We start from the raw sequence: 15,272 nt of genomic DNA on the forward strand, positions 1-15,272 counted from the left end.
TAGTGCTTACCCCCTCTGGAGGGCTTCTCTGAGGCCAGTGTGTGTGGGGGGTGTCCCACGGAGTCCCCCCTCCCCCCGCCAGCCACCTTCACACCAAAAATCAGCCAGTTCGGGCATTCTTCGGCCCTTTTCCCTTTGTGGTGGCCATTTTGGAGGCCACCATACATGCACAATTGGCCTCTGCATGCCCAAACTGTCAAACCAAACCTGTTTGACATCAAACTCGTTTGCACATCCCTAATTTATAGTAGTAGAGTCTCATGGTATTTTTGAAGTCCCCATGTGCCACCTAGTGGCCCAATGGCTCATTGCACCTTTTATTACTATATGCTATGCAATGCATATGTATATACTGCTTTTCAAAGCAGTTTATGCAGAAAAAATAAAAATAAAATGGTTCCCTGTCCCCAAAGGGCTCACAGTCTTAAAAAAACATAAAGGAGACACCAGCTACAGCCAATGGAGGATACCTTTTCACACAAAGCATAAGTAATCAGAGCTCTCCATACTGGCAAAACAACCATAAGGTCCAAGTCCAAGTCAGGCAGTTGGCATAATAATAAAGCTTCAAATTGGGAACGGCTAGCCCTCCTCTCTCTTTTAAATCCTGCATAACTTTAAGTCGAATTCTAGGTTTTTTGTAATTCCAAATAAATGAATTTAGCTGACTCAGCCACTTATTCAAAATCTTGCCATTGATCTTTATAGGAATCACTGTAGCCAGTTCTCAAACAGCAGCAACCAACAGAACAGCCACACAGATCGAAGCTAGTTCATAGGAAGATCAGTTAGCAGGTTTCTATCTCAATGCAGGAGGGAAACAAGGGCAGGGCCTACACAAGGCCTGAGCCTCTGCAGTACAAGGGTGGCTCCAGTGGGGGGCGCACCCTCAGATAAGTAGTTTGCCCCCCACCGTTTCTGTTTCAGAAATCTAAATGTGGAACACAGCTCACCCACCCAGAAATGCACTTTGCTCCTTCTGTGCCCCCTTTTCTTTATTTCTTGACACTGCTTCAGTGGACAGTTTGAGAAAGGCAAAAGGCTGTGTTTTGAAAAGAGGAGGGACATCAATATGTTCATATATACCAGTTGAATTCGCACATGGAAGAGTGCATTATACATTTCTAAAATAAATATTCATTTATTTGGCTTTAAGAAATGACACATCATACAAATTCAGTTTAATTCCCAGGATTTTATTATTACTCAAAGTCATCTAGACAGACATGCATTAAATACATGTATTAAAAAATAGTTGTCACACTGCCAGACACACGGCATATTTAGATAAAGCCCAGTGGTTTCCCCAGAAACTGCAACTGATCAAGAAATATCAGGCACAGATTTAGTTAGTCATAACTAACAGCCATTGAAACAAATGGGACAATTCTTGGAGTATCAAAGTATGTAACTTTTACAAACTGAATTCCCATTAATTTCTATAAGATTTCACCATGACCAGTTTAGTCTGGATCCTACCCATTGTAGTGGGAACCTGGGAAAGTGGCTATATCAACTTTCTAACTACAGAATAAACAGGAAATGGGACATACAGAGGGAAGGCAACACCAAGCAAGATTTGTTTAATTTCTTAGCGTTCTCTAGCAAGACAGTTTCCTTCATATTGTTGTTCCATTTTGCAAAGCTGCAGGAGTCACCTGCTCTTTATGAAGAGATCCACAAACAGCTTCCAATCTGGAAAAAATACTTTTGTTTGTGAAGAAATTGTAAACCTACTTCTGCTTGTGAATAAATTGTAAACAGTGAACATGAAACAAGACTGAACGCTCATGAAAGTGACACCTTTCCTCACTGCTGGTGGCTGTACTCAATGTAGTATGGAGCTAGAAACAGAAGGAGGAATATGCGCCAAGAAACAGTGCAAAATTGTCCTGGGTTTGCACAACAAACTGTTTGCTACTGCCCTGTGTCAACTCTGCTAATCTTAGATGAACCAGAGTCAGTTGTCACATGGATAAGTGCATGGACACAGAGACTGAGTCCTTGCAAGACTTTGGTGCACTCCATTAGCACCTCACACCAGAAACAGTATGGTTGCACTCATTTTTTTGATGTAACAATTGCAACTTTCCACAGTGAATGAGGGAGACAGATGGACACTGCAGGGGAAGAGATGCAGGGGAAGTTGCAGGGGAAGAGATGTGTACACATATCTTTTTGTCTAGTGTGGTAAAAAGCAGCTTCAGGGTGGACAAGTTTGCAGCCCTCCCCCCTGCAGTCCATTTTTCCTCCAGTTGGTATCCCAGCTAGGGGGAAAGTATAAGGCTGAGGCGCTGTCGGGCAAATATATCGGGCAGGGGAAGGGTCCACCAGCCTGTCCTCATGCACCTTTGACACTTTAAGAATTGTACACACCCACCCTATTTGAAGGCCTAGTTGGGGTCTTGGTGTCCTTCCAGCAGTGGGAATCTACACCCAATCATGTTTTAGACCAAGCTTCCAGGGTTGTAGGAGGAATGGCAACCATTAGAAGGCCTTGGGCAAGCGAGAGAAACCAGCCCGATGAGGTCATTGTTTGAATATGCCCACACGTAAGAGTACTTGTTTTTATATGCATATGAGCTAATTATCTTAAAATTATACTATATACAAATGTTTTCCCTTATTGCAACTTAGAGGTAGCCCAGTTACTAGCCCCCTCTCCATATGTTTTACCAGCCAGCCCATCCGGATGGACTTCTGTTTTGTCCCGGGAATTCTGCTCACCTTGAAGAGCTGCTGCTCCCCACCAGTTTCTGGGGAAGAGGCTGGCTACCATACTGTTCCAGCAGTGCATTTCATTGCCACCTTATGGATTTTCTAGATGCAGGATGGCCTTTCCTAATTTATGGTGAACATTGTTGTTTTAGAAAGACTGTCCATCCACTGGGTCCATCCTAGGGCTCAGGGCTTGAGAATTGTGCCTAAACAGAAGTTGATCAAAAGCTCTTAACATAATATAAAAAGCAAACATGGCAGAGAGCAGCTCTTCAGTGAATTATTTCTCACACTGAAAGTCAGTGAGGGTAACACAGTTTTTATAATTATTATTTTTTTAAGAAGAATACAGCATCTGCTGCTGCAAATGCCTTGCATAGTATCCAATAGCAGAGACACACAATGGTGTGGAAGAGTGCTGCTTCCTCCCGCAATCCAGTATGCAATGAAAATTCTGATGGCAGGCTCTGGTTTTCTAGGGGAGCAAGACCCTATCCCGTTAGTGGCTTTGGTGGGTCACCATCTTCATCATTTTCAGTGCCATATCACCTTGGTCAGCTGGTATCTGGTATGGAGAGAGCAGCACAATATTAACAGCAACAGAGATCAGCCCAGCTATTCATTCATTTAGGAAAAGAAAGAGGGGGGAAAAATGCCTCCACCATCTGAGAATATATTCAATCCAGAATGGTTGCCATCTAAAAGACAATAAGCCAAAAGGGACAGAGAGACTAGAAAGAAGAAAGCCAAGACTCAACTAATTTTGACCACAATTCAGAAGAACTTGAGCACTGCCCCATTTATTTCAACAGCAGTGAGTTAAGCACAGCATGATCCTGTCTTATCGTTATCGTCAAATGATAGTTCTCTGCTTACTGCTTACTGTAGTCTGCCATTTTAAATATTCATTGAGGTTGTTCCCACAACCAGCCCTATGGGCTACCCCAGGTATAAAAAACTGCACAATAAAAAGTACATTGCCATCCTCTTTGGGCTCCTGGGAATCCTGTTTGGGGTGGGAAACAGGTAGTCATGTCAGGGCCCAGGGCAGGTAGGCTCCTACTTTCCTCCCAGCCCCAGGCACTTTGGTCATGTGAACAACTTTATTATTGAGCTCTCTTCAGGTTCACTCCACACTCCTGTCTCCATGCTGCAAACAGCAGCAGACAATAACCACTAGCCTGCCTGTATAACATATTGGTATTCTCCCCCCCCCCTTTTTTTTCAGGCCTTCTTCTACTAACTTCAAAACTTCTACAGGTTTGAAGAAGAGAATCTTGCAATTTGAAAGCTTCTAGTTTTTGAAACTAACTAGTTGGGCTAGCAGAAGGTTTCATCACACTTGCTCTTTGTTCCTCATTCCTTCAAGATGGGGATGGCTATTAGATGTCTCTTTCCTTATGGGTGTGACATACTGCAGGGGTGTACATGCGGAGATTCTCCATACAACTCTACACGTTTGATCCCTGAAATAGTGCACAGGCTTTCACAAAATAGTGTACTTCCAGTGCCACCTACATCGTAGGAGCATTTAGTTTAAGCAAGGCAAGCAAGCTGGGCCTCCATGAATGTTCTACATCTTCTTCAAGAACGTGCAGATTACTTACCATGTGCCCAGCCATCAGGATCCAGAAAAAGTCTAAGTTATCATAGGACTTATGGAAAGCTGATGTCTGTGTGGAGTTTGGGCATGCGTATAAAGCATCCCATTTTCGAGCACAGAATGCTTTCAGCTTCGGCCATTTGAGTTTCCGGAGCCATGCTTCTTGGCCTAAACCAAGAGAAAGAATGAACGATCAAAATGAGGTTCATGCAAAAGGCTAGTGTCCAGTTTTGCCAGATATCAGGCTGGGGGCGGTGAGGGCTGGCTTGAATCCGATTCAGAGGTTGTTAAGACAACAGTTCCGTCTCAAGACTGATTTCTTCATACAACCCATATTAAAAACCATCAATTAATCCACCTAATCCAAGTTACACTGTGGCACAGGCACAGAGCAGATGTTTTCACTGGAACAAAGATGAACGATTACAGCAAGTGTGTTACAATTCACAATTTCATCCCTAAACATTCAAATTCATTATGTGAAGTCGCTTCATTTGGTTTTGCCATCTATTTCAGAAGGTGGTTGTTCTGGTGAGGTTAACAAGAATTAACAGAACCAAAAAAAAGGTAAATGAATTAGATTGCTAGTTATTATTATTCAGAATATTTATATGCTACTTTTCAACAAGTTCTCAAAGCAGTTTACATAGCAACAGAAAATGGTTCCCTGTCCCAAAGAAGCTTACAGTCTAAAAAGAAACACACAGGGAGACACCAGCCACAGCCACTGGAGGGACACTCTGCTGGGTTGAACAGGGAGAATTGCTCCTCCCTTACTTAACATAAAGAAAATCACCACTCTAAAAAGATGCCTCTTTGCCCAGTTAGCGGCAGTGTAATGTCATTCTACTGTTAATACTAGCAAATCAAATTGATCAGGCAAAGCTAGCAACATTTCAATACTTACCATATATAATGACTCTAATTATTTTATATTACTATTATAAAATGATTGTTCGTGCAAGTGAAATGAGTTGCTCATAGATTATTCTTAAAAATTCCTTTATTACTGCTTTGATATTTTGCATTTGTTTTTGCTTGTAAGCAGCAGTTGCTTTTTCAGGAAGAAAGAGTGAGATATAGACAATAAATCAGATGAAATGAACAACTGCCAGCAAAAAAACACCCTGAGCCATTTTTGGAAGGGCGGTATATAAATCCAATCAATCAATCAATGCTAAATTATTAATTTATTTATTCAATTTCTATACTGCCCTTCCAAAAATGGCTCTGTGCGGTTTACACAGAGAATAACAAACAAATAAGATGGCTCCCTGTCCCCAAAGGGCTCACAATCTAAAAATGAAACATCAGATAGACACCAGCAACAGCCACTGGAGGGATGCTGTGCTGGGGGTGAATAGGGCCAGTTACTCTCCCCCTGCTCAATAAAGAGAATCACCACGTTAAAAAGGTGCCTCTTTAACAAGTTACCACTGCAAGTTACCTACAACACACCATTAACACCTATATTTGTTAACTGACATCTGATCAGAGTTGACATTTTAATTTCAGCATGTGATATTGACTATCAGTGTCTGATAGCATTTGATAGTAAGTGGCCATGCAATAGGATCCAGCAGACAGTCAGCAATGAGCAGTGCCTGACTGCAAGTTGTCAGATGCAGGCAGATACTGGTTATTGCTAGATCCTGATGGTTGCTATACGTCCACTGGCAACTGCTAAAAACACCATTGCACCTCAGCTTTCTGGTGCAATCAGATACAGACTGTCAGTTAACATCATACAGAAACTAAAATTCATTTTCATCAGATGCTGGATTCTCAAATATTCGAGAAGAATTTGGGGGGCAAATTGGTTTCAGCTCCCCTTCGGATAATTGAAGGAAGTTAGCCAAGAACAGGCTAACAACAGTCTCAACACAGTCCAATTGGTAATTCAACCAATTTTAAATGGTCAAGTGTTTTTATTTGCTAGAACACCCGACTTTGGAACAGAGCTGTAGACTTAATGACCTGTCAGTTAACAAGCATTGCATTCATGAGGTCATGTTGAATTACTAGAAGCATTTAAACTTCTAAAGAAATGCAGCTCAATTCTAGCTGATGAAGAAGAGGAAGCAGGTGGGTGTGAAAATAAATTAACGTCCTGAGGGACAACACACACATACACATTTTTTTAACCTTTACTGAATAAACCAGTAATCAGTCTAAGAAAAAATTCAGCATCAAAGAGAACAGAAGATACAAGCCTTATGGGTTCTTTGTAGCAGAATATAAAAAGGTATAATGTGCAGTGTGAAATTTAGGCAGAAGCTAAGGAAGCTACAGCTTAGGGCCTCACATTATGAGGGGCCTCTGAATATCAAAAATATTCCAAATTTCAAGATTTATATAATTGGTTGACAAATATAGGAGGAAGGAAAAACAGACATCATCATTCTGCTAAGACAAATACACGCTTATATGGCTACACTGTTATTAATTGCATTGAGTTTATAATTCTGTGCAGAAATAACTAAGTTATATCAACGTTTTACTAGACCAGGGCCCGGTACAGTGTAGACCAAAGCCCACCATCACTGTTATGGACCGCATTCACCACTTCAAATGAATGCTACTGTAATCATGAGCAGTGCGGTGAGTGAGGAGCCAGGGTGGGACTTCTGACCTGTTCTGAAATACTATGGGTCCTTTTAAGGTTCATATAGTTCATGGCCTCAGCACATCATAATCCGACCCTGATTATGTGAGCAGGGGCGTATCTAGGGTGGAGCAGGCAGGGCACGTGCCCCGGGCACCACTTGAAGGGGGGCGCAATTTTTTTTTAAAAAAAAAGGCCACCGAAAACAAAATGGCCACTGTGCATGCTCAAAGGGCCTCTGTGAGGTCCTAGTCCATGCCAGGCCTTGTAGAAACCATTTGAGCATGCGCAGTGGCCTTCCCCCGCCCCCCCAGCAGCCATTTACATTTTTTTTAAAGGCCACCGCACATGCTCAAATGGTCCCTCCAAGGCCCTAGAGGCCAGCGGGGGGAGGGGGAACCTTTGAAGACACCCCCCCACACACACACGGCCTTTAGGAAGCCCTCCAAAGGGGCTACAGGTATAAATAAATAAATTTAATATAATATGTCACTGTACACATATTTAGTTTGGCACTATTTACAGAGAATCAGGGCTTGTGAATACTGAGCTGAAGCTTATGAGCTAGGATTGTATTCATTTGCTCTTACTTTGCTTCTTGTGATAAGTGAGCTAAATGTGATGTCTTAATAATATGGCTATTAATGGTGAGTTTGTCTTTGAATCAGTGTGAAATCCTTAGTATTAAGGCCCACTGGGAGTTTCTTGCTCTCTTTCTCTCATTTTAACTGTCTTTCTGAAAGACTAGAATATATTCCAAGTAGTGACACAGTTTACTCTGCATATCCTTTAATTATTTTCAGAGTATCTGGGAAAAGTCAAATTCTCCATTTATTTTTAAAACTTATGTAATCATGATGCTACAATGCATAGCAGAGAATTAGACAGGCACTTCTTTTAGTTTTTCCAAGTACAACTCCACATAGTATTTGGTATTTCATGAGCCCCAAGCATGCTGAAATTTGTAGTTTTCCAGCATTTTTTGGTCTGGCTCCATTCACTGCTAAATAGTTTTTGAAATATTAAAAGATTAACGAGCTTGACTTGTATTTTTCAGGTGATATTATGGTAAAGTTATCTGAAAGATGGGTGTCAGATGTTTGGACAGGGGACGCAATTTCAGTGCTTGCCCTAGGTGCTATTTTCCCTAGATACGCCTCTGTATGTGAAACGTGGGAGAGATAAAGGCAGCTAACCGAGATGACATCACTCCTATTGGCAGAGATTCCAAAAAGGTGGGCTGCAATTGCCCAAGGGCTCCCATTAAATACATATCCAGAGGGATTAAATTGGGAGGGATGCATACCATAAAGTTAAAGTATTGTGCAGGGATGTTTCAAGACAAGAGAAAGGAAAATAGATACCTTTTCCCTTTCCCACTCCCCAGACTACCTTTCGCCTCACTATATAATGATAAGATGTTCAGGTTCAGGGCTGGTAATCAACTCCAAACAGATTCCTTTGCACAGCAAAGGAAGGCCTTAAAGGAATGAGAAAGAAAGAAAAAAGGTCTTTCCCCCTCCTTCAGCTTCCCCCTTCCCCACAAAGCTCTGAGCAGCATTACAAGGTTCCTGTTCCAGACTGGCTGGAGCCCAAAGAGGAGTACTCCACTTAGGAGCTGGCAATATGCGGCAACAACATTTTGAACCTCTTGGCTTCATCACTTCACTTCTATATCTCATTGGATCTCAACTTTCCTGTCCCTGGAGCCTGTGCAACGTTATCATTCTAACCAAACTGCCAGCTTTCATTCCCTCACAGAAGCTGTAAATATTCTGTTGCTAATAATTCCCCCCACCCCCGAGCTGTTGGGATATTCATGAACATTCTCTGCCATCATACTTGCTTGATCAATTGATATTAAGGCTTCACTGCCACAGACACAATCCAACTCAAATGGTAAATCACACAACTAAATGATTGTTTTTCTTCATTTTCCAAAGCATTGCAAGGAATCAAGATTCTCTGGTGTGCAAAAGAGCTCTCATCTTAAAACCCTAGACTGTCTTGACAGAGTTATGATTTCACCACACATTAGTCAAGTCAAATCCAAGAGACTTACAACCTACATCAGATATGGTGCAATCATGGCAATTTTGGGAAGTTTTTATTCCGATCTTAAGCATCCCTGTGCCTTATGTACACTGCACAGAAGTTCATGGCAAAGTTAGGTTCATGTAAAGAAATTCACAGATCTAACAACAAGAATAGTTATATGACCACTTTTGTGGCATACAGATCTGATTTCGAAGCACCAGAATCTAGCAATATTGTCGGCTCATCCATCCCCTACTTCTGCTGACACATCCTCACCAGGAGATAGCCTTACCCATGGTAGGAACGATGAGATCCAATTGCCCGTTATAAACAGTCACATTGATGTTTGCAGCCAGTAAGTCATCTACAATGTCTATTGCATGCTTCATGAAGTCCTCAGTCATGTGTGAGAACACATCTTGTGCCTGGCCTGGGGATTTAAAGGAGAAATATTAAAAGGCATAGTAGAAAGGCAAGGAAGAACATCAACAATCATTTATGAACTAACAAGAGCATAGGCAGTCGTGGAGGAACGAGGCCTAGACCTCTTGGGTTTCTGTATATAAGCCCCTCTATTGTTGTGAATATTCCCAAACTTTTTTGTAAACAGCTCTTGTATATATTGAGAGAGTTGAGAGGGTTTGGGCAGGCAAGTCAAGAGAAGAGAGTCCTGGAAGACAGAGTCAAGTCAAGTCTGCTGGAGAGAGTCAGAGCTGGAGGTTTCAGAAGAAGGAAGAGAGTCTGGAAGTCTGCTAGAGTGAGTCCAGGAAAGCAGAGATGAGCAGCCAGCAAGAAGAGAAGTCTAGCTGAAATCTCCAGAAGAAAAGGAAGAGCCAGGCTGGATTGAGCCCCAGACCTGTGCTGTAATTAGAACAAGAGACCACCCAGCAAGCCAGAAGCTGAAAAGAAAGCACAGAGAACTCTGAGTAGGGATCAGTATAGAGTCAGGTAGTGATTGTGTTTTTCCAGTTTTTATTTCCCCCCCTCCAACTTGCTCTGTTAATAACTGTTTTGAATTATTTTTTGCTGCAAAAGTAATCTTTTAATTGAACCATTTTTTTCTAAAAGTATACTTTGTTTTAAAAAAATTAGAAGCTTATTGATTTGTCTCCACCCCATGCCTATAAGCTTTCCCACACTACAGGTTTGTTGTTGTAATTTTTGATAAAGGTGAAGGGCTGTTGTAGTGGACCCAGCCATACCAAAAGTCCACTTGGTGGCTGCGGTAAAAAAGTGAGAGAACAGAAGGCTGTTCCTCCACATGTGGTGGCAGTGGCGGGATCAGCCGCCTGTGGTAGTGCAGGGGGGCCGTGGTTCCTCCACTGCAGTAATAACTGCTCGTTTACTGCTCCAGGTCACAAGTAACCACATACACCTTTGTATGTTCATTCTTTTTTAAGTACCATAAACGTTTTAAAAGTTTTTGCAAGTTGTAGATTTGTGGGGTGGGTGTGCAGTATTATAGGCATTAGCCAATCAGTGCCATCCACAGCAGGTTGGTCCCCATTCTTATTTAAAATACTCCAAAAAGCTTCATGACAGGTTTTCTTTCCAGAGCTTGCACCCAGAGACAGAAAAAGTCCATTTAGAACGAGTAGAACTATTTAGAACTAGAAGTAGTAGCAGTCTTCACAGTATAAAAAGATGCATGAAGATGCCACCAGCTTCATCAAATTCCTTCTCCTTGCAGCTTCTGTCTGTGTGGATATACACTAAAAAGGTTTATCAATTTTATATCAGGTTAATCTCATGGTCCCCCCGCCACCTTCACCACCACCAAAGGCCCTTGAGAATGACCACCTGGTTTTGATACAGGATTCACCACCTTCATTCTGTTTAATGAAAACTTCTGTTTTGACTGAAAGCTTGCACATTATTGCAAACAGAAGTTGCTTCAATCTATATTATTAATTCTCCAAGACAGGCCATGTGTGGGGACGTGGCAGATAGGAGGCAATTGGCTGACAGAGGGGGAGGAGGCGATTGGCTGACAAGAGTTCGCAAGCAGAAGCACCTAACTGGGCAGTAGGGATTCCATATGCAGATAGGGAGAAGGAGACGGTGAGAGCAGAAGCACCATGGTGATTGGGCAGTGGGGATCCCCTATGCAGATAGGGAGGAGGATCCTGTGGCACTGTGGTGATTCCATATGCAGCTAAGGAGGAAAAGCCTGTGATGGTTAAGGTCAGTTGGAATGCAACTGTTACTGGTTGGAAGATGTTCTTGATTGTAGAGGAGAGGAATCTATCTATATATAAAAGGATAGCAGGCAGGGGTCTGCAAAAAGATGGGTCGTGAGGGAGCAAAGAGCCCCTTCAGGAGAAAGAGGATGCCGTTGTGTGAATTAAATAACTCAGGGAGGGAGGGAGAGGAAAAAATTAAAGGGAGAAGGAAGAAAGAGTGGGGAAGAGCGAGTGGAGGAGAGAAAAAGAGAAAAAGAAGGGAGGGGGAAGAGAGACAGAAGGGAAGGGCAAAGGACAGGCCTGAGCCCTCAGCATTCCCCTCAGCAGCCTGAAGGGAATGAGCACCCATGGCAGCACTAGCAGCAAGGAAGGGCCCAGTCAACCACTGCTGCTGTTTGGGGCTACCAAGGTCAGTGTCAGAGCGAGGCAAGCATTGTCTGCTTGGGGCTACCATGGTCATTGTCAGAGGGAGGCAAGCAAGAGATGGGCCTGGGCCTTTCAGTGGCCTGAGAGGAACGAGCAGCCATGGTGGTGGCAGCAGCGAGGAACAGCCCAGTCAACCACTGCTGCTGCTCCTGGGGGGAGGAGCAGGAGCGGGGTTCGGGTGAGGAGGTCTCTGGGGATAGTGGGCTGCAACTTAGCCAACAGGCGGTAGCAATGCCACCTATTCACCAAGAAGGGTGAGGGGGATAGAAGCAACAGGATGGAGGAGGAGCAGGAATGCAGCTCAGGTGAGGGTGGGGAGATCTCTGAGGTGAGGGGAGCAATCAAGTACTAATGCGCAGATGCTCTAGAGTGCATGAAGTTCCAGCATTGAAGCTGAGAGAAAGAATGGAGGCGGCCAGGATGCAGAGGTGGAGGGCCGGTGGGCGAAGCCGTGGGCAGATGGCGGGCGAAGTCCCACCGGCCAGGAAGAGGAGACAGCGGCAGGGAGATACAATGGTGGCAGCGAGGAGGTGGGCGGATGGCGGGCGAAGATCAAAGGTTTATCAATTTTATATCAGGTTAATCTTGGATCTGGGGTGAAGCGACGGCAGCAGTGGGCCCTGGTCTAGCCGCATGGAGGAAGCGGCAGCGGGGCAGCCTAGCCTGGCCGGCGTAAGCGGGATGGTGGTGGGGGAGAGCAGCCAGTCGGCCAGCCAGAAAGCCGGACATACCGGCATGGGGAGGGGGGGGGGGAGAATGGCTGGGCTCAACTAGAGGTGCAGATGCTCTGTGCCCGGGCCCACTAGTAATAAAATAATTCTTTTATTCTAAATAATCAAAGTATGTACCAAACCCAGTTAGTCAGAGATAGGGATGTGCATGAACCATCCATAGGGAGGGGGGCCTTTAAGAAGCAGGGAGGGTGCTCTTACCTGCTCTGCCGCTCCCCACCCCCCGGTAGGTGCTGTGCCCAAAACCGTTGCCACAGGACTGCAGAGTGCTTCCCTGCAGCCCTGGTGTGCATCCTACTGGGAGTGGCTGACAGATGTGCGTAAGGAGGCTCTGCAGACACGTGTTGGGAATGCAATTCCCCCAGACCTCCTGCATGAATGCTATTGTGCCACAAGGCTAACATTTCTGAGCACTGATCCTCAGCAACAAATTTCTGATCTTGCAGAGCATTGCTGGAGCACAAACAGCTCTCAGAAATGTTAGTCCTGTGGCGCAACGGCTCTCATGGGGGAGTCACGGACGGGCTCCCACCACATCCTTGCAGAGCCTTCTTACACACATGCTTTTTAAGGATGTGAGACATTACATATAAACTGATCTGCACTTGTAGTAGCCAGCAGTAACAGTATCCCTATTTTAAAGGCAGAGTATGGAAACAAAAAATCCTGCTAGTTTAACTAAGCACATTTTCCACGTCCCAGGTCCTCTCATTAAGGGGAATGAGAAAATTACATTCTGGGTAAAGATACTTGGACACCCTTTTCTAAGCCATCCTGACAAGACAAACTACCAGATCCAAGAAGAAGAAAACTTATGGAGAGAAAGATCAGGAAGTGTTCTCTGCAAATGGTAAAGCCCTCATTTCCCAGCAGACCAGCAGTTGCAAAAATTCCTAGACATAATATTAGATTTAGCCTAGAAAACATAACAATACCTCCCCACTTGACATGGTCTGGGATTATTTTCAGCTTCTTTCTGATGGGCCCATTCATCAGGTCACTCAGCTTGTCTTCGCTTTGACGCTGTACGTGACGCTGGAAGAGATTTACTTAAAAGAAAGAGAGAGGAGATAATTTATTGGAGACTGCATTCAGCAGCTTATCTGGAAACATGACATTTTATCTAATCAAGAATAGTAAGATCTTGCCCTTCAGTTCAGTCTTAACAATAAGACTGCATTAGAGCAAAAGCACAAACTGCACTAAAGCAATTAAAATACACAACAAGAAAGCAGAGCACCAACAAAATATTCCAAGAGTAAAAGCAGAACTAAACTAAAAATTAAGGGGCCTATGCAATCAGAGAGGTCTTCACCTTGTGCTTTTAAAATAATAATAATAATAATAATAATAAATTTAATATAAAATTTTATAATATAATATAATAATATAATTATAATATAATTTTCATTATATAAAATAAATTTAATATAATAAAATTATAATAAATAATAAAAAATAAATAATAATATATTTGGTATCAAGAAAACCTCTCTGGGGAAAGGATTCCCTTTCCCTCATCACTAACTGCATGGGAATATGAAGCAGTGTAGCTGGAGGTCAAAAACAGCTATTCCCCTGATAACTGGGGATTGACGACCCCATGTTTGTCACCTAACATGAATTTCAGGAAACAAACAGCAGGAGGGGTCCTCCTTAACCTCTTCTCCTGCCTCCTCCCCCTCCTCACTTTCACAGCTCAGCTCTGTCCTGAAGGAGGGCCAATTGTCAAGCAGTGAGAAACAGCCTGGGATGTACATTCATATTCTCTCTCTCTCTCTCTCTCTCTCTCTCACACACACACACACACACACACACTTTTCCCCAGCAAGATGTTTCCCCACCTGTATGTACATTTTCAACAGCACACACAGGGTTGGGAAATCTTGTAACGTCTAGGTCCACCTTGAGGTGTGATACTGTAAACATTATTAGCAGGTTATGGGCTCCATTAAAGACACTCCAGGTGCATCTTTTAAGACCACAAATATCAAAGTAAAAACAGGCTTATGCAAGGCCAGTTTCTGCTCACCCAACTAGATCTCAACCCAGTTTCTGGCACAACCCACAACCTTCCCCTGCTGACCTAGACCCATCTTCCTATGCCAAAAAGAAGAAGAAAAAAGGCCATGTTGGCAATTGAGTCAGTGACCACATGCTTTAACTATTCAGCAATTATTTTGGCTTGAAAGGGTTAGTGATGGAAGACAACTGAGTAGATATGTGAAATGCAGTTCTGGCTCTCGACTACTGTTTCTTTCTTTCTTTTTTAAATCCATCATTTTCCAGCTCTTGACCCAACATTAAGGAACAAACTAGATAAAGCTTTCACTATTATAATGCTAAAGGCATAGGAACATAGGAAGCTGCCATATACTGAGTCAGACCATTGGTCTATCTAGCTCAGTATTGTCTTCACAGACTGGCAGCAGCTTCTCCAAGGTTGCAGGCAGGAATCTCTCTCAGCCCTATCTTGGAGATGTTGCCAGGGAGGGAACTTGAAACCTTCTGCTCTTCCCAGAGCGGCTCCATCCCCTGAGGGGAAGATCTTGCAGTGCTCACTCACATCAAGTCTCCCATTCATATGCAACCAGGGCAGATCCTGCTTAGCTATGGGGACAAGTCATGCTTGCTACCACAAGACCAGCTCTTGTGGTAGGTATCATCTAGGTATCATCTAGCTCAGGGGGTGTAGTTATAATTGAGCAGATGGGTTCAAAGAACCCAGGCCCCCAAGCTCCAAAGGGCCCCAGCTGCACCCCTCCCTATTTTCTTCATTGTTTCCTTCACTTTGAGGGGCCGCTGGAGAGAGAGGCAAACACAGGCCCCCTCTCCCCTAGCTATGCCCCTGATCTAGCTGCTAGTAGAGCCTCTTTTTGCTTGGCAATCTGCCAAGGCCTGATCTGCTCAAATCCAGTAAATGCCTGTTAAAAACCATTGGCAGCAGAATACAGTAAAGTCAGTTCAAA

The 15,272-nt window shown here is 43.5% G+C and overlaps 1 protein-coding gene across 9 annotated transcripts in view; it reads right to left on the minus strand.

Annotated features, from left to right (window-relative positions):
* Nucleotides 1-1,175: 1,175 nt before the first annotated feature.
* Nucleotides 1,176-15,272, minus strand: part of SCPEP1 (serine carboxypeptidase 1) — a 40,940-nt gene continuing 26,843 nt past the window's right edge. For all 9 annotated transcript variants that reach the window (XM_053295502.1, XM_053295498.1, XM_053295499.1 and 6 more), the window contains 4 exons: nucleotides 13,239-13,352; nucleotides 9,256-9,393; nucleotides 4,326-4,489; nucleotides 1,176-3,283 (listed from right to left, as the gene is read on the minus strand). In XM_053295502.1, coding sequence (XP_053151477.1) covers nucleotides 3,218-3,283; nucleotides 4,326-4,489; nucleotides 9,256-9,393; nucleotides 13,239-13,352 — 482 coding nt within the window. In that variant the 3' untranslated portion in view covers nucleotides 1,176-3,217. The remainder of the gene's footprint in view (nucleotides 3,284-4,325; nucleotides 4,490-9,255; nucleotides 9,394-13,238; nucleotides 13,353-15,272) is intronic.

The sequence above is a fragment of the Hemicordylus capensis genome, chromosome 2 (genome assembly GCF_027244095.1).
Source record: "Hemicordylus capensis ecotype Gifberg chromosome 2, rHemCap1.1.pri, whole genome shotgun sequence".
In the NCBI taxonomy this organism is placed as follows: Eukaryota; Metazoa; Chordata; class Lepidosauria; order Squamata; family Cordylidae; genus Hemicordylus; species Hemicordylus capensis.